At 43.7% G+C, this 20,314-nt stretch overlaps 1 protein-coding gene across 1 annotated transcript in view; it reads right to left on the minus strand.

Annotated features, from left to right (window-relative positions):
• Window positions 1-20,314, minus strand: part of LOC117369109 (V-set and immunoglobulin domain-containing protein 10-like) — a 70,631-nt gene that overhangs the window by 26,232 nt on the left and 24,085 nt on the right. Inside the window, exons 4-9 of the mRNA XM_033963124.1 lie at window positions 18,945-19,271; window positions 10,683-10,937; window positions 10,010-10,288; window positions 9,683-9,913; window positions 6,606-6,878; window positions 2,899-3,186 (exon numbers count right to left, since the gene is read on the minus strand). Coding sequence (XP_033819015.1) covers window positions 2,899-3,186; window positions 6,606-6,878; window positions 9,683-9,913; window positions 10,010-10,288; window positions 10,683-10,937; window positions 18,945-19,271 — 1,653 coding nt within the window. The remainder of the gene's footprint in view (window positions 1-2,898; window positions 3,187-6,605; window positions 6,879-9,682; window positions 9,914-10,009; window positions 10,289-10,682; window positions 10,938-18,944; window positions 19,272-20,314) is intronic.

Consider the following 20,314-nt stretch of genomic DNA (forward strand, 5'->3'; position numbering starts at 1 on the left):
AATTAATATTTCCAAATTAATAGTCTCTTTGCTTATTTGTAAATGGGTCTCTACCAGAGCCTTTAATTCAGTAGCATAATTAAATAAAATAACTATTTCTGAAGTTTATAGGGAAGGATGGTGACGGAGGGGATTCCTCGCGGGGACAGGTGGGGACGGAGGGGATTCCTCGCGGGGACGGGTGGGGACGGAGGGGATTCCTCGCGGGGACGGGTGGGGACGGAGGGATTCCTCACGGGGACGGGTGGGGACGGAGGGATTCCTCACGGGGACGGGTGGGGATGGGTGGGATTTTGGCGGGGACGGGTGGGGACGGGTGGGATTTCTGTCCCCGCGCAACTCTCTAGTCTGAATCATATCTCCCCTGTCTCTCCTTTCCTCTAGGGTATACAAATTCAGGGCTTCCAGTCTCTCCTCATACATCTTTTGGCGCAAGCCTCCTATCATTTTTGTCGCCCTCCTCTGGACCGCTTCAAGTCTTCTTACGTCCTTTGCCAGATACGGTCCCCAAAACTGAACACAATACTGCCCCTCTTCTCTCAATTGTGACAGTAGTTTATGGGGACACCAGCTCACTGTTGAGTTGTACAAGGCTTGAATCAACTCTCACCATTTATAATGTTCAATTCTGCTATTTGTTAGCATGCCTTAAAAAAGATTAGTGCATGCAAAATCAATTTAACACACATTAACATGCAAATTAATGTGCATAAAATTGATTTGTTTGTTAAAAAAATTCTAATATGTATTAAGAAGCTATTCTTAACATAATAGTTTGAAACAAATTTAAAAAATACTTGAAAATCATGAAAATTCAAAAAAACTGGCCCAAAAATTAATTGAAATTTTTTTCTGTTCACATTCAAGCAGGTACCAAACAAATTCATTTGGTGACAGTAACCCTGAGAAAGTAAAGTAAAAGGTTCTGTACCCTGGAGCATGCAGTTTGTTCATTTTGATATGGATCCGAAGTGGAATGGTACCTAGGCAAAGGATCATTATCAGAGTCATGTGGCTTTCAGCCCTATGTCCCATAGAGGCCAGTTGCTATGGGTTCTGTTCTTGGGCCTATTCTTTTTAACAATTTTATAAATGATATTGCTAAAGGTTTTCGGGTAAGATTTACCTCTTTGCGGATGATACCAAAATCTGCAATAGAGTAGACACGCCGGATGTTGTGAATAGCATGAAGAAAAACCTGGCGAAGATTTAAGAATGGTCTGAAATTTAGCAGCTAAAATTTAATGCTAAGAAATGCAAGGACATGCATTTGGGCTGCAAAAACCCGAGGGAATTGTACAGTTTAGGGGGTGAAGAACTTATGTGCACAATGGAAGAACGGGACTTGGGTATGATTATATGTGATAATCTTAAGGTGGCTAAACAGGTTGTAAAGGTGATGGCGAAATCTAGAAAGATGCTAGGTTGCATAGGGAGAGGTATGGCCAGTAGGAAAAAGGAGGTATTGATGCCCCTGTATAAGACTTTGGTGAGACCTCATTTAGAATATTGTGTACAATTCTGGAGGCCGCACCTTCAAAAAGATATAAAAAGGATGGAGTCTGTCCAGAGGAAGGCTACTAAAATAGTATGTGGTCTTCATCATAAGGCAAATGGGGACAGACTTAAAGATCTCAATCTGTATACTTTGGAGGAAAGGCGGTAGAGGGAAGATATGATAAAGATGTTTAAATACCTATGTAATGTAAATGTGCAAGAGTCGAATCTCTTTCATTTGAAAGGAAACTCTGCAATGAGAAGGCATAGGATGAAGTTAAAAGGCTCTGGAGTAATCTAAGGAAATAGTTTTATATGGAAAGGGTGATAGTTGCATGGAACAGTCTCCCGGAAGAGGTGGTGGAGACAGAGACTGTCTGAATTCAAGAGGGCCTGGGATAGGGACGTGGGATCTCTCGAAGAGAGAAAGAGATAATGGTTACTGCCATCATGTTTCTATGACAGACAATGACTATTCTTCCCTCCCCCAATCATCTCCTTTTAATCTCCAATTTTCCCTTTCAGCTCTACTGCCACCACTGCCATTTGAAGTGGGACAGTAGCAGTTGCTCAGGCTGCATAGTTCTCCTTTGCTGCCTGGAAGTGAAGTGTCACATTTTGAATCACAGCAATATGCTGTTTCTTATGGTTCAAAGTAGAGAATGGCACGGAAACCAATTTTTCCCTGTCCCCACAGAACTCATTTTCCTGTCTCATCCCCACGAGTTCTTTTCTTGTCCCTGCCCCATTCCTGCAAGCTCCATCCTCATCTGCACAAGCTTCAAACACTTTAAAATCATAAGCGTTTGAGGCTTCTGCAGTTAAATCAGAGCTTACAGGAATGGGGCAGGGACAGTGACAAAACTCACGGGGATGGGACAGAGAAATTGAGTTCCTGCAGGGACAGGGACGAATTTGCAAAGAGGAATAAAGTGCAGTATTCCCCTTCCTACTTTCAACTCTGAATGGGATTAGCTAAAAGTGGCTGGAGGGGTAAGAAGAGTTATTGCTGAAGACTATGAAAGAGGGACAGTCTGAAGGGATGAAAGGGGATTGATTTGAAAATGAGAGATGGTAAGAGAATGTAAGAAAAGAGCTGGAGGGGTTAAATTCCAGTAGAAGTGGGGAGAGTGAGAGATGGAATCAACACAGGAATAGGGGGGAGTTGTGGTAGAAAGCATACAAGTGTTTTATGATGAGATCGTTTGTGTTATTAGTAGACATTTTCAAAAATAGTTCTATGTGATGTACAAATACATCACAAATGGTCTCCTGCAGAACAGTATGTGTTCCTCCTACCCCCACCAGCATATCAACCAAGGAGGCGTTTACAATAAAGAAGCCAACATCATATGTTCTCGTTCTGCCTTCAGGGACCAGTATCGAAGGTCACCCACTCACCTGGAGTCAGAGTCTGTGATTCCGAGGGAGACCCAGGCGATCTGCCCATCTCTGGCATCACCCTGAAGGTGTACGTTCCTGTGGGCTGAAGACCAAACACTGTGTAAGAGCGGTCAACACTACTCATATTTTGCAGAAGCTGCCAGCTCTCTGTAGTGCGGCTTAGCGGTGGGCCCTGCATCTGGATCAAAAATCCAGTAATGACAGCGCCCTCTGGAACGGTCCAGGAGAGGATGGCTGACCTTGAATCCGGGCCATGGGTCACACTGAAGCTGGAGACTTTGGGAGCTGGGAAAAAAAAGATGTAAGAAATCAGCATGCTTTGTGGAATTCTGCACTAGTCAAATCATGTGTGGATGGAGTGAAGATCACACATGACGATCTCTGAGAAAAGCAGAAGTCATAGGCAAAATAGGCATGTGCCTAGGGTCTTACTGACCAATATTCATCTGGCAGCGGTCAGCACTTTGACTGCCCACCACTGGTGTTAAATCCAGATATTTAATGCCAGGTCGTTTCTGGTAATCGGCATTGCATATCCAAGTTTTTCAACACTGGCTAGCACATGGCCAGTTAAGGTGATAGTTAGACTTAACTAGCCATGGCTTAGCAACCAAAGATAGACCTGCTTTTGATACAACCTCAATTCCCCCTCTAAGCCTGGCTGCTTAAGTTCCGAATATCAGGACTTAAGTGGTAACACCCCCAGAATGCCCCCAATATCACCAGCTTATTTCTTGGCACTAACCAGGCATTTTCAGTCACTGAGACATGAGTTAACTGGTTGGCAGTCATTCCTGACCAGTTAATTTGCTCTGAACATCGGCCATTTAATGTTTAGGAGGTTAGAGGGCCTCTTTCAGAAGTGCTAATTCAATAGCTCTCAAGGAAGATTTTTGCCCTGGTAAGTCAGCTCTTGGCAGAAAGAAGAGAGGTTGGGGGGGAAGGGGGAAAGGATGGGAAGTTTGTCTCTGTCTCTCTGTTCTCTAAACTGTTGTGCATTGTCCTCCTGTCAACAGGGGGAATCATTCAGCAGATCTTATCTGCTGCTTTCTCCTCTAATGGTTTTCTTTTGCATTGAAAACAATGTAGGGCTACATTTGTATAACCAGGGCTGACAGGGGCTCCCATGGGCATAGGGAGTGGAGCAAGGGGACTTCCCTCTTCCAGATTTCTTATCCACTGCTATTCTCCTCCACCTAGAGCAGTGGTCTCAAACTCAAACCCTTTGCAGGGTCACATTTTGGATTTGTAGGTACTTGGAGGGCCTAAAAAAATAGTTAATGTCTTATTAAAGAAATGACAATTTTGCATGAGGTAAAAACTCTTTATAGTTTATAAATCTTTCCTTTTGGCTAAGTCTTAATAATAATATTGTAATTTATAGCTAAAGAGACATATGATCAAGAAACTGTTTTATTTTACTTTTGTGATTATGATAAACATACTGAGGGCCTCAAAATAGTACTTGACGGGTCACATGTGGCCCCCGGGCTGTGAGTTTGAGAATACTGACCTAGAAGGATCTCTCCCTCTCTGCTTTCCCACCCATATGGTTCTGTGTCTATTTCTCATTCTCAGTCCCTTATCCATCTTAAAATTTGTCTCTGTCTTTAGATGTCATTGACTAGAACAGTGATTAAAATATACTGCCTGTATTCTGCCCCTGCAGAAACTGAAAGTTGCATCAGAGTGGTTAGAGCAGCGGTCTCAAACACGCGGCCCACGGGCCACATACGGCCCCCCAGGGACTATTTTGCGGCCCGCAATCTGTCCTCTCCACTTCACAAGTTTTTCGATTGTGGAGAGTACAATCACGTACAGACCACGACTGCGGCTCGCCTAAAGCAGGAGTCCCCAATCTGCTTCCCTTCCTGTCTCACTGCCCTCCCCCAAGCCACCGCAATCGGAGAACAGGCCAGCGCCGAGGTCTTAGCTCTCCCTGCTTATCTTCCCCAGCTCGGAGCCAACCAATTCTCGTCACCCGATGTCAATTCTAATGTCGGGGAGGAAGTTCTGGGCCAGCCAATTACTGCCTGGCTGGCCTGGAACTTCCTCCGACGTTAGAATTGACATCGGGTGGCGAGAATTGGTCAGCCCCGCACTGGGGAAGATAAGCAGGGAGAGCTAAGACCTCGGCGCTGGCCTGTTACCCGATTGCGGCGGTGGCGGCCTTTTCCCCAATGGTGGTGGCTTGGGGGAGGGCAGGGAGAAATAAAGAAAGGGGGGGACGGAACACAGACAGAAAGGGGCATGGAGAGAGAAAGACAGAAAGAAGGGGGCAGGGTGAAAGAAATAAAAAGTTGGGGGATGGAAGGAGACAGATGCCAGACCAGGGGAAAGGAAGGAAGGAGGGAGGGAGAGAAAGGAAAGAAAGAGATGTCAGACCATGGAAATAGGAGCGGAAGAAGAGAGAGATAGAAGGGAAGGGAAGACATGAAAAAGTAGATTTTGAAAAGAAAGCAGAAAAATTGAATATTAAGTTAATGCCAAAGATGGATGCAAGGCAGAAAGTGAAGACGGAGAGAAAAAACAGTCAAAGGACAAGAAGGCCCTGGAAACAGTTAAAAGCACAGAAAAAAAAGTACCTACAAATCCAAAATGTGGCCCCACTAAGGGTTTGAGTTTGAGACCACTGGGTTAGAGTGAAGGTTCCAGAGCAGGCTGCACATGTTGATTGCTGTCACTACCAGTAACATCTAAAGATGACAAATTTTAAGATACACAGCAGAATGAGAGGAGGAAATGCCAAATTGGGAGAGTAGAGGAGGGTCCCCACTGGTGGGCACAGAGTCCCACAAATGCTAAGGCTGGCCCTGTATATGTTATATATTTATATTACAATGGGAGGGCCCAACATACTTGTTTGCCTATTGCCCTCAAAGGGTTAATCTTACCCTGGTTATGATCTAATTCATCAATGTCTTATCCCATGGGCACAACAATACGAGAGAAGCCTTAACAAATCAGGCATTTGATTGTATTATAAGTCATAGCATCCAAAATTATGTTTAAATTTCTAATTACTGTATCACTTCCTGAATCTGAAAAGCTGATTTGTACTGTCACACCACAGCCAGCCATTCCCACCAGTGGATGATTATAATGCAACAAGGACCTCAAAATGTTTTGTGAGAAGAGCACAAGAAGGCTGGACTGGACAGTTCCCTCTTCAGAGAAGAGTGCTAGGGGGTGGAGGGGCAGAGACTATATTGGACCCTTTGGGTGATTTCAAATGCTGTGGAAGGCATGGTATGTGTATGGCATACTATCTCCCATCCATACTCCCTCTCTTTTTTTCCCTACGTTTAATTCAACACATGCTTTTAAATTCCACTTTACCATCATTAGTTCAAGGCAGATTAAAATCTATTCTTATCACCTCCTTAACACATACTATTGGTGCATAGAATCTAAAACATTTTATCGCCTTCTTAACAAATAGGTGCATAGAATCTAAAATTTATCATTCACACTTCAGGTACAAAAGTTTCATAAACAGTAAATCAGTAAAATCTAGATATTTAATGAATCTAGTTCAACCAGTTTGTTATTCTCTCTCCTCTCAATCTCCCTTTCTTTTCTTGCACTTGTATCTCTTACTCCCCTCTCCCATGTCCAAGTTCCCAAGTTTGTTAATTATATACAACCTTTCAATGGAGGTTGTCTAAGTGGTTTTACATTCAGGTACTCAAGCTTTTACTCACCCACAACTGCCAGAGTCTTGTTCTGGACCCCCAGTGGATTACTGCACAGGAAGGTATAATTCCCAAGGTCCTGCTCCTGAGTGAAGTTCAAGATGGTGAGCTGCGTGGAGTCATCACTGAGCTGGTATTTTCCTCCACTCATGAGCTGGCTGGTACCTTTCAACCACTGAACAGCTACAGGATTGAACTTGCCCTGACCCAGGATGTGAACGGTCACAGAGCCAGAAGCTTCCTGAAATGCTTTCATAGAAGTGCTCAAATTAGAAGGAGCTTCTGCAAGAAATAGCAAGAGACAAAGAAATGGCATGCGCTCACTAGCTTTAGAAGACAAACCAAATTCTAGTCACTCTGAGCAATGGTCCGTTAAAACATTTATTTATTCGGTTTTCTATACCGTTCTCCCAGGGGAGCTCAGAATGGTTTTCATGAATTAATTCAGGCATTCAAGCATTTTCTCCTTTTTTGTAGGAATAGCTGCTGGTTGGAAGAGATTAGTACTGTTACTTCTAGGTCCAGGTCAAAGAAAATGTCCACCTCTGAGGTGAGCAGACACACTGCACTGGGCTCTGATACTGAGAATAGTGTGTGAGTGAGAGAGAAGCTCCCTGCTTTTGAGGTGCTGATACAGGAAGTGGATTAGCACTTTATGCCAATCGTGATTGTTTACTATTGGAAAATTGTATTGTACATGATGATTTGACAGTCACCTGTGTCCTCAATATTGGCCCTAAACTAAGAAGGATATTGCAGAAACATTGGGGACTGGTGACCATGCTACTGGCATTTTTATCACATCATTTGAGATTTACTTTCAAGAGAGTCATTAACTTCAAGGAACAACTGAATCCTGTAGTTCTGAAGGAGAAGGATCATGGTGCTCGAGCTGCAGGTCAGCATAAACCATGTGGTAAATGTAGAGTTGCCAGATTTTCCAATCAATTCCCTAGACCCGCCACCCAGGCCCACCCAGTTCCGCCCATCCCCGCCCTGTAAATGCTCTAGCCCCACCCCCACCCCGCTACCTGCTTTTGTCAGGCAGGAAGTCCACACATATGTGGACGCCACACGATAATGTAATCATGTGACATCCACGCTAGAGAATGACACGGGGAGCGATCCCCGCAGCGAACCGCTGCGTGGCTGCGGTTTGGCTGCGGGTTATGGTGACCTCATTAGCAAATCGCCGCAGACACGGGGACAAATCCTTTCACCGCCCGCAAAAACGGTGAATAGATTTGTCCCCGCAGGCCAATGTCCCCCCTTCTAGGAACCGCTATTTACCTGTGTTTCACCTGCACGTTGCCGCATTGACTCCGCCCCCCAATATACTGGCTCCTCATTTGTCAGATCAACCCTTCCTGCCAATAGAACCCGCCCCCCCCGACGATCGCCGGCAGGAAGGTGCTCAGCCCTTCATGCCGACAGAACCAGCCCTCCCCAACGATCGCGGCAGGAAGGTACCCATCCCCTCCTGCCTACCCCAACAGCCCCCCCGACGATCGCAGCAGGAGGATATCCAACCCCTCCTGCCAGCTCCCCAACAGCCCCCCTATGATCACTGGTAGGAGGGTGCCCAACCCCTCCTGCCGGCCCCCCCAACGGCCCCCTATATCGCCAATAGGAGAGTGCCCAACCCCTCCTGCCGGACCCTCCCCCAACAAACCCTGCCATCCCGAAACACCACCCTTAGTCTTACTTTCCAAGTTGGACCGGACAGCTCCTCGCTCGTCTGGCCAGCAGGCCTGCCTCCGTCCAAATGAGGCGTGCCCGCCCCTCCCCTCCCCTGCCTAACCCACAGGATCCTAGGGCCTGATTGGCCCAAGCACCTAAGGCCCCTCCTATAGCGGGAGTGGCTTTAGGTGCCTAGACCAATCAGGCCCTAGGATCCTGTGGGTTGGGCAGAGTAGGGGCGGGCCCGCCTCATTTGGACGGAGGCAAGCCTGCTGGCCATACGTGTGAGGAGCCGTCCGGTCCAACTTGGAAAGTAAGACTAAGGGGGTTCCGGGGTGGGAGGGTTCGTTGGGGGGGGGGTCCAGCAGGAGGGGTTGGGTACCCTCCTGCCGGCGATCTTAGGGGAGGCCATTGGGAGGACCGGCAGGAGGGGTTGGGTACCCTTCTGCTGCGGTTGTCGGGAGGGCCGTTGGGGGGGGTCTACAGGAGGGGTTGGGTGCCCTCCTGCCGTGATCGCTGGGGGGAGGGGAGACTTGCAGCCGTAGCCGCGGTCACTATGCTAATCACGATTAGCATAGTGACCGCGATTAGGTACACGATTTGGTACACGATTTGCCGCGATTAGGTACAGCGGCCGCGTCTACTTACCATGTAGGCTAACATTGTAAGCATTAAAAGTACATGTCGTGTTTGTTTTTGTATAGTTATTAACTAATATTTAACTAAGTTTTAAAGTTTTAAAGAATGTTTCCTTTATACGTAAATAAAGAAAAGTATTTAAAATCGTACCCGTTTGAGGCTTTTATATATGCAGCGGTGACGGTGACGGGGCGGTGAATGGGGTTGCAGTGGCGGTGACGGGGCGGTGAATGGGGTGGCAGTGGCGGTGACGGGGCGGTGAAGGGAATGGCGGTGACGGGGCGGTGCAGAGGATGGTGAGACGGGGACGGGGCGGTGACGGGGACCAATTTTTTCACCGTGTCATTCTCTAATCCACGCATATGCAGACTTCCTCCCTGCCCGACACGATTTGAGGAGGCTTTTCAAAACCCGGACAAAGTGCCGGGTTTTGAAATGCTGTCCAGACCCCCGGACATGTCCTCAAAAGGAGGACATGTCCGGGGAAATTCGGACATTTGGTAACCCTACGTAAATGTATGAACTGTACAATTATGTTGCCTATTACAGACTTCATCAGTCCTGGAGATGGTAAACACTATAGACTGAGATTTGAGACTACTTGTGAAACTGATTTTGTTGTGTATTGTATAATCTGCCCTTGCAATAAAGTCTACATAGGACAAACTTCATGTCTACTATGTCTTAAGTTATGTATTTATTATAAATATTTGTAATTGGACCATATTACAAGCTCAGAGTTTGAAGGAATGAAACACACACAGTACCAGGTGTGATGCTGCAGTTCTGAGAAACAAAGGGGTTGCTCCCCACACAGGTGATCATTTTCCCACTGACACCTGCTAAAGTTGTCACATTCAGCTCCAGGTAAGAGTCAACCTCAGCTCCTGATAGTTCCAGAAAACGCAGCCTAACTGCAACAGGTCCCCCAGGCCAAGAGCAGCGGAAGCGCAGGGCTGTGTTGTTTCTGATGGCATCCAAAGAGCAGGCAAGGTCACCTACAACACAGAGGTAGACAGTTAGTAGCCCATATGAATGAGGAAGAGAGAGAAAAGGTGGGAGTCTTTAGGTCTTATAAGTGTTGCCGAACTCACCATAAACAGCAATAGTGATGGGTTGGCTCAGCCTCTTGTCAGTTTTGCTGTTGAATACAACACAGGAGTATTGCCCAGCCTCGGTTAGCTGGATATTGGGCTTTGCCAGGATGGGCCCCAAGGGGAGAACACCACCACTGTTCTCAACCCAGGAATAAGTTGCTGGAGGGTTTGAGTCAGTACAACAGGTGAGGTTGACATTGCTGTTCAAGTGTACATACCGATAAGTGTTTAGTTCTCTGTCCGAGGATACTGTTATATTGGGGGTGTCTGGTCCATCTAGAAAGGAAGGAAAAGATACACACAAACATGGAAAAGAATGTACTCAATCTTGGCAGTTCAGAGCAAGACATCCAGGAGAATCTTTAATCTACTGTTGTGAAGTCACACCAATCCTAGATACCTAATCTAGCATGGAAAGTAATCCCTCATCCCAGTACTCAAAAAGGAACCCTTTGGCAAATGGAGACTTTTTTCATAGGCAATCTAGTTTAGTCTATCAGGAGATGAAAACATTATTTCCTACATTCCTTGGTCTATCAGACAAGTGATGAAACTAAATTAATCCAATCTTATTTATTTAGATTCTATATTTCACATGGCCAAAGTATAGGTGAGGTAGATGAGACAGTCAAGAGGAGAAAGTGAGTGCCAGTAGTTGAGCTTTACTCACAGTAGACAGTAAGTGTCTTGTTCCCGGAGCCATAGCTCAGTGGGTTGGTCATGGTGCATGTGTAGGTTCCAGAATCACTCCTGGCTGGGTTCCTGATCTGGATTTGACTGCTTGTCTGTGGCAGGGTCCGGCCATCTTTAATCCATGTTACTTGCCCAGTGCCACTTGCCACAGCACAATTTAGTTCTACCAGGATACTTTTCAATTCCAGCACTTCCTCTGGAGAAATCTCAACTCTTACCGATTCCACTTTCTCTGAGGAATATAAGAAAGGGAGAGTCATGCTAGAAAACTGAGCATGTGAGTAGATAAGGAGCTTTCAGCCACTCGTTCTGCCTAGTTGCCTCTGCCTAAACTATTCAAATATCAGTTATTTATTTTATTTAATATAGACATTTATATTCCACATTACTTAAAAAAAATTCAAGGCTGATTCACTTTCCCTGGTTCTCTACATCAGTGGTTCCCAACCCTGTCCTGGAGGAACACCAGGCCAATTGGGTTTTCAGGCTAGCCCTAATGAATATGCATGAAGCAAATTTGCATGCCTATCACTTCCATCATATGCAAATCTCTCTCATGCATATTCATTAGGGCTAGCCTGAAAACCCGATTGGCCTGGTGTTCCTCCAGGACAGGGTTGGAAATCATTGCTCTACATCTCTCTGGGGCTCCTTCTTCGTTCTCATCTTCTTTCTATTTTTATCTTTACTATATGAATGATGTTCTTTTTCTCTTAGGTTCTTTAGTTTACATTGTGAGCCCATTTGGGACAGAGAGTGAAGTCCAAAGTGCCTAATGTATTTAGTTTTGTAAACCGCTTAATACTCATGTACAAGCGATATATTAAATATAATACATACAATACAAAATCATTATTACATCATTTACATTTCAATTCTAAAATATATAAAAGTATGTAAAATTAACAACAATAACTAGCAATGAAATTCAATAAAAATTCTTGAAATGATCGTGGCTTCAAGACATGTCTAAATTAAAAACTCAGTTCAGGGAACAGGGCATTCCAGACCTCTGATCATATTTAGGCCTTCTTTTATTAAAAATAAACAAAATATATGTATAACCCCACTAATGAGAAATACCATTCCTCATTTATTATTATACTCCAAAGCAGATTTAACAGTATTTCAATTTTTATTAATTTAATTTACCCCCTCTTACACAAAGGCGCGTTAAGAACATAACATAAGAACATAAGAAATGCCTTCACCGAATCAGACCTTAGGTCCATCTAGTCCGGCATGCTATTTGCTTTTTTGGCCGTTGCTGCACATTGGGCGGAAGGTTTCATTGTATTGTCTACGATGACACCCCAGATCCTTTTCTTGGGCGCTAATCCCCAAGGTGGACTCTAACATCCGGTAACTGCGATTCAGGTTATTCTTCACAATGTGCATCACTTTGCATTTGTCCATATTAAATTTCATGTGCCATTTGGACGCCCAGTCTTCCAATTTCCTAAGGTCCACCTGCAATTTTTCACAATCCGCATGCATTTTAACAACTTTGAACCGTTTAGTGTCATCTGCAAATTTAATCACCTCACTTGTTGTTCCAATTTCCAGATCATTTATAAATAAGTTAAATAGCACCAGTCCCAGTACAGACCCCTGCAGAACTCCATTGTTTACATTCCTCCATTGAGAAAAATTACCATTTAACCCTATCCTCTGTTTTCTATCCAATAACTAATTCTTAATCCACAACTGAACTTTGCCACCTATCCCATGACATTTTAATTTTCTCAGGAGCCTCTCATGAGGAACTTTATCAAAAGCTTTCTGAAAATCTAGATATACTATATCAACCGTCTAACCTTTATCCACATGTTTATTCACACTTTCAAAGAAGTCAAGCAAATTTGTGAGGCAAGATCTCCCTCAGCTGAACTCATGCTGATTCCATCTCATTAAATCATGCTTGCCTACATGTTCCACAATTTTATTTTTTATAATCGTTTCTACCATTTTGCGCGGCACCAAAGTGAGGTTTACCAGTCTGTAATTTCCTAGATCTCCCCTGGAACCCTTTTAAAAAATCGGCGTAACATTGGCCACCCTCCAATCTTCAGGTACTACAGACGATTTTAGCGACAAGTTACAGATCACTAACAACAGGTCAGCAATTTTTTTTTTTAGTTCTTTTAATACCCTGAGATGTATACCATCCGGTCCTGGCGATTTATCACTTTTTAACTTGTCGATTTGGCTCAGTACATCTTCCAGATTCACTGAGATTTCTTTCAGTTCTTCTGCTTTATCACCCTTGAAAACCATTTCCAGTTCAGGAGATCTCTTACATCTTCTTCCGTAAAGACCGAAGCAAAAAATTAATCAGTCTTTCTGCTATGGCCTTATCCTCCCTGAGCACCCCTTTCGCTCTTTAATCATCCAACAGCCCCACAGATTCCCTCACAGGTTTTCTACGCTAATCAAATTAGCATGCGCTAAACGCTAACACATCCATAGACTAACATGTGCGCGTTAGCATTTAGCACGCGCTAATTGGTTAGTGCACCTTAGTAAAAGAGGACCATATTTTTTCATATGTCTTTCTCAAAATTTAGAAAGGGGACCGGGAAGCTGTTTATGCCACTGAGAACTAAGCCGATGCGGCCAGCATTTCACAGGTCTCTTTTTCCCTCTGCTGCTTCAGGGCAACTTATATTTGGTATGTTTTATTTCCCACATCCACTCTGACGATTTGGTAGACTGAAAAACGAATCGAGTAAGCTCCTTCATTTTCAGTCTACCAAATCTTTTCTTTATCCAGTTGTAATCCGTATGGTTCTCTCGAAAGTGGGTTTAATACCTTTTAGGACCCCTGAGGAAGGAGTGTTCTTTCGAAACCCGGACTGTGTCGGGTCCTGGCTTTCCACACAATTGGATCATATTTTGGATACAAACTGTTCATTGTTCCAAGTATTGCGTTTAAAGTATTGTTTTTTGATTAAAGACTTGGCATCTTGTACATCATCTCTGCTGTTTTCTTTTTTGTTCGTTAACAGACTTAATTTGCCATTAAGATCGGAGATGACTGATTCTTGATTGTTGTCTAAAAAGAGAAGGGAGACAGGTAAAGGGAAAGAAAGGCGTGAAAGGAGGTGAAAGATGGGTAGGGAGAGGTGGGGAAGTGGAGAAAAGGTGAGGCAAGGCTGAGGAGAGAAGAGAAAGAAGAGAAGCTATTGAGGCTAGAGAATGAGAAGAGGGGGGATGGGGTAGAATGTAGAACGTGCTATTAAAATGCACCTGGGGGAATTCTGCAGTAAAAATAAAATATCCTGCACCTCCGAGTAGTAAAACTCAGTGTGCAGTGTAATTTAATTATTGCTCCAAGATCATGACAATATGGTGCTATTTTTACAAATAAAACATGCAACATTTTTCTCTGGCTGGTGTAAAATTGTGCTATTATTCCCCCAGGAATAATTCCCTTTATCCAGAATCTGTTCAGCTTTTTACTGCCCTGAACTTTCTGGTTTATAGAAGGAGAGCAAGATAAATAATACACAGATTACACATAATTTTCTTTTAAGGCTGGGAAAACTAGAGCCTGGCTGTTAATGAGCACGGCGAACAGCATCGGGGAGTGTCTGCAGTTGGTGGCTAGAATTTATTTATTTATTTATTTTTATCGGGACAATTTAAAATTTATTAATAGGGGGTGCCAAATCAAGATATAGAGGATGATAAAGAATATAAACAAAAGGAAAACATTAGCCTTCTGTTTCAAACCCACATTATAGGGTGCTGGAGCATACAAACAAGAACAGGAATCATGAAAACTAGGGTGGGGGGCGTGACTCAAATGTAAGGGTCAATATTCAAAGGGTTTAAACAGGGAGGAGAGGTTCCTGCTTGGTTAAACTCCACTGAGCTGCCCAGCCGCTGATAGCAGCAGTTAACCAGATAGGGTTTATGTTTATTGGCATTTGATATACTGCCCTATCTTGGAGAAGTTCAGGGCGGTAAACAATTGAACTTTTTTTTTTCTTTCCTGACAGATACTCTTCAGTATTTTTCACTATCTGTCCTAGTAGACTCACAATCTAACTATGATACCTGGGGCAATGGAGGGCTGAGTGACTTGCCCAGGGTCACAAAGAGCAGCTCTGGGATTGAACCCACAACCTTGGGGTGCTGAGGCAACAGCTCTATCCACTAGGCTACTCCTGTGCTGTTTAATATTTCTGCTAGTCAACTAATCCCTAACACACTAGGTAAGAGACTGTCCGGGGAATGGACGGAGCCAATACTTAGCTGGTTAGTGGCCATATTCAGTCTGCTAACTGATTAAGTACATAAAGTTAGGCCAAGAAAAAGGCTGTCCTAACATTGGAACTCTTACTAAGCTGCTAATACTGCTATTAATTATTTCTATAGCGCTACCAGACGTACGCAGCGCAAGCTGCAGTAAGTACTAATGTTTGCATACCACAGGTTTAAATGCACTACTGCAGGGCATGGTCTGGCATCCCATGGTTGCTTGTGGATCCACATGCGCTTCCCACATACTAAAAAGCAGTTTTGATTTTTGAGTGCTGGGGGTGTGTATGGGGACAGAGAATAGGCATGCCCAGCGCTAATCAGTTTCCGCAGCCACATCGCCGTGCACTAACTGATTAATGCATGGTTAGCACAGGAGCCCTTACCACCTAGACCAGGGTGGGCAACTCCGGTCTCCGAGGGCCAGAATCCAGTTGGGTTTTCAGGATTTCCCCAATGAATATGCATGAGATCTATTTGCATGTACTACTTTCAGTGCATATTCATTGGGGAAATCCTGAAAATCCGACTGGATTCCAGCCCTTGAGGATTGGAGTTGCCCACCCCTGACCTGGACAATCCATATCAGTCAGGTCTCCCACGCTAATAGCCACGTGTGTGGCCATTAATTGAAGATATTGAGAATGCAGCCATTTTACAGCTATTGAAAATGTGACCTCGGTGCAGGCCAGTTTTTAGTGAAGCTTGGCAAAAGGATCCCTAAATGCACCGAGTTAACTGGACACCAGTGGGCAGCTAGTGTTCTGTAAACTTCCGGGTTAGCACACATACCCGGTTGAAGACCCTATAAATCTATAGGCTCTGCCTTGGGGTGGGCGAGAAGGAATTAGATTAACACCAGAGCCTTTCCTCAACAGCTATTTGTGCCCTAATCTGATATTATGCCCTGAAATGCTACTTAAAACACTAATCTAGGCTAAAACACTGTTTTGTATTAAACCCTACACAAAAGAAAAAAATGTCCGCAAGCACTTTAAGTTGCTTCTGGATTAGAGGATTCACGCGCCTTACAGGCCTGTTTTGGTTTGTCAGGGTCTCGGGGTGGTTGTACCACACTCCGGACCCCTGAGGAGTGTTTTCCGAAACACAGACTGTGTCAAGTCCTGTGAACTCACACCTGAGAACCATTTTTTACATTTTTGTTTTGTTTATATTTATTTTTTGGATGCTACATTGAATCTTTCTTAATAAAGATTAGTTTTACACCTTGTACATCATATCTGCAGGTTTTTCTTTTGTTTTGGTCTTTTGACTTTTAGCTGCAGTTTGTTTGGATATCCATTATTTTTGTTTTTGCTTTGTATTAAACCCTAACAGAGATTTTAAAGGCTACACTACTGCCTAACTGATTCTGCTGAGCTAAAAAAGAGAACTATGATATAACCTACTGAAACCCAAGTTTATCTTTCCCAGACAGTAGTTCACAGGTTGCTGTGAAAAGTATCTTTAATGCTGAATCTCTACAACCTCTCTCTTAGAACCAGGCTTACTGAGGGCTTGGCACTAGGCCAGCATTCCTCCCCTCAAGGGTCACCTGTGGAATCTGATCTCTCAAGAAATTCCTCAGAGTTCAGTCTTCTAGTTCTACCGCCCCTATGTCTCGGAAAGAGGTTTGTTTGAATATTAATACCTTTCAAGTACTTAAAAGTTTGTACCATTTTTATTATTCAATTTTCTATACCGTTTTCCCAAGGGAGCTCAGAATGGTTTACATTAATTTATTCAGGTACTCAAGCATTTTTCCCTATCTGTCCCAGAAGGCTCACAATCTATCTAATGTACCTGGGGCAATGGGGGGAGGGGGGTCACAAGGAGCAGTGTGGGTTTGAACCCACAACCTCACGGTGCTGAGACTATAGCTTTAACCACTGTGCCACACAACATCTCTTTCTTTTCTTTTCCCCCCCAGTGTATACATATCCAAATCATCCAGTCTCTTCTCATACATCTTAAGGCACAAACCCTAAACCATTTTCTTCACCTTCCTCTGAACCGCCTCAAGTCTTTTCACATTCTTGTAGAGATACAGCCTCCAAAACTGGTTACAGTGACAGTATTCCAAATTGGATACTGCACTCTGGCTGCTCTCAATAGATCAGCTATAGCGTCCTCTTTCAGAGGAGGTCCACGTTCTTTCCCGACAGGCCTAGCACAAGCCCACAGGGACTGATGGGATTTCTTCAGTTGTAATTTTCTTAACTTCTTCCCAAACTCTCTTGCAGAATTGCTGAATGACTGGACATTGCTAGCACATAGCTTACTAGGGTATCTTCCATAGGACTCTTCTTTACATTATCCTTCTGGAATCTTACATACATTTCCTAACAGAATGGTAGATCGTGCTCTTCGTTGTGCTATTTTCCAAAAGAAATGACACCCGTCTTGAACTTTCTCATTAATCATTCTGGTTAATATGTGATTTCAAAAGGGATAACATTCACCATGGCAGTGAGCAGTTTTTAAACTGCTGGTTACTGTGGACAGAATTAATTCTGGTTACTCAATGTCAGGCCACATCTGGGCTCCAGCATTGACTATCCAGGTATGTGCTGTCACCTGAAAGTTAACAGGGCACTGAACAATCTTTAGACAGGTACTTGGCTAGCTCAACACATAAAGTAAGAAAAGCATCTCTACTATTCTAACTTAATCTGTTTACTGAGCCATTAGCAATCTAAATATCCCCTTTATCCAGTACCGACTCTAGTCAGCTTCATCCATGAAGTGCCCCAGCAGACAGTGCAAGTGCAGTTAATGTTGATATGGCACTGTCTGGTTAAATGCCACTGAATATCAGTGAATAGGCACAACTCTACTACTGTTACCTATCATTTCTATAGCGCTGCCAGATGTACGCAATTCTGTACATTAAACATGTAAGAGACGATCCCTGCTCAATAGGGCCTACAATTTAATCAAAACAGATAAAAGGGGCAAATAGGGGGGTAAGGAATTTTTACAGCGGGAATGATAAAACAGACATTGCTAAGAGTTAGGAGTTATAACCAGCCTCAAAAAGTGGCTTTTAGCCTAGATTTGCTGGATTAAAACTATTGTGGGCTTTAGGCAAACATATTTGTGGGCCCCTCCCCCTAACCTTTATTTCACCTCTCTAGAAGTAGCAGGGAAATAATTTAAAAAAGCAGTTCCTCAATACTATAAATATAAGATTTGCCACTGCTGGGTCAGACCAGTGGCCCATTGTGCCTAGCAGTCCGCTCACGTGACGGCCCTTAGGTCAAAGACCAGTGCCCTATTTGAGTCTAGCCTTACCTGCGTATGTTCTGTTCCAGTAGGAACTTATCCAACCTTTTCTTGAATCCCTAAAGGGTGCTTTCCCCTATATAGCCTCCAGAAGAGCATTCCGGATTTCTACCACTCTCTGGGTGAAGAAGAACTTCCTTACGTTTGTACGGAATCTTTTCCCATCTAACTTTAGCGAGTGCCCTTCAGCCTGAGGGGAGAGGCAGGTCTCCTGTAATATAGTGTTCCCCCGGTCATTCGCGGTTGGCGGTTCACGGTCCCGGTCATTCGTGGTATTTTCCAACCGCAAACCGCCGACAAGGAGAGGGCAGCGGGAGAGAGCAGCCAGAGCACCATGAGTGCAGGAAATCACTCGCAGTACGCTCCGACTGCCTCTTCCTGCACTGTCGGGCCTTATCCAATCAGGAGCTGCGTGTCAAAGCAGCACCTGATTGGATAAGGCCTAACTTAGTGCAGGAAGAGGCAGTTGGAGCGTACCACAAGTGATTTCCTGCACTCGTGGCGCTCCGGTTGCTCTCCTGCTGCCTTCTCCCACTGCCCTCTTCAGGCTCTCCCGTGAAAAACCGTATTTGCGTTTTTTTGAGATTCGCAGGGGTTCCTGGAACGGAACCCCCACGAATATCGGGGGAGTACTGTACTACACACAACTCTAGCCTGAGGGAAAGACACTCTCACTTCACTAACTCACCAAAGACATGAACTGTAAAATTCCGTTGTGCCGCGGTTTCCCCCAAAGCATCCACTCTCACCGTGTAGGTGGCAGAGTCTGAGATCAAGGCATTGGAGATGTTGATGGATCCACTCTCTGAAATGCTCAGTCTATCCTTATACAGACTGTCTATCTCTGTACCATTTTTTCTCCAGATGCCAATGGTCCTGGAGTCCTTTGTCCAGATGATACTAAGTACGGCTGATGCAGTTGATACCGTGATGTTTATGGTAATGGTGTCTCCTGTCAGGAAGTTCAGTGGCTGGTCATCAGCAGTGATTGTAACTCCATCTGTTTTATGTACTCCTGGGAACACATGCAAGAGCAGGAAAAGAGAGATGAAAAGGGTACCAAATAGAAAGGAAGAGGCATTTGTGCAAGAGACAAATGGGCAGAGAGAGAAAGGGATGAGGGAGCAGGGAGCAGGGAGAAAAAGAATAAAAGCATTTACTTATAATAAATTGAATGAAATCAGCATTTATTCTCTTAATGATTATAAAAATTATATTAATAAAACTGGGATTATAATTACAACACAGGGAGATGTGGAAGGACATCCAATTTAGAATATGGACATCCATATCTGTATGTCACATGTGGACGTCCATTTCTCATGAATTTTAAAATAGCATCTACTAACATACATGAGAAATGGGCTGCCAAGTTCTGGCTACATCCAGCATGTTAAATAATTCACTTTTAACTTTTCTTTTTCCACCAGACCAATAACACACACACTTCCCCACGGAGGATGAGGATATAGTTTTCCAGATAAATTATTTCATACTTAATGCTCAGGAATTATAGGGGTATTCAGACATCCACCTCAGTACTATAACTTGTAGTGGCAGAAATACTCATTACTCCCAACCTGGCATTTATAGTTTTTTACTATTGTTATTTTCGATTTTACTTTTTTCAACTTATATTTAATAAATAAATAAATACTTCATAATACATCAACATAACTGAATCTGAAGTGGGACTTAGCTTTTAAATTGTAACTATAGATGTGTAGTCTTATAGTTCTTAGTTATAGGCAAGGGAATAAGAACTATAAGACTACACATCTATAGCTACAATTTAAAAGCTAAGTCCCACTTCAGATTCAGTTATGTTGATGGGAAATGCACAGAAAGAAATATGAAGACTACAAATTATACAAAACACAGCAATAAAAATTATTACTAACTCTAAAAAATATGATCACGTCACTCCTCTTTTGCAAGAAGCACACTGGCTACCTATTTCACATAGAATAACATATAATATCGCATTGTTAACATTCAAAATTCAGAAAACTAATACTCCAATATTCTTATATCGATATTTAATACCTTATTCCCCAG

Source organism: Geotrypetes seraphini, chromosome 11, assembly GCF_902459505.1.
Source record: "Geotrypetes seraphini chromosome 11, aGeoSer1.1, whole genome shotgun sequence".
Lineage (NCBI taxonomy): Eukaryota > Metazoa > Chordata > Amphibia > Gymnophiona > Dermophiidae > Geotrypetes > Geotrypetes seraphini.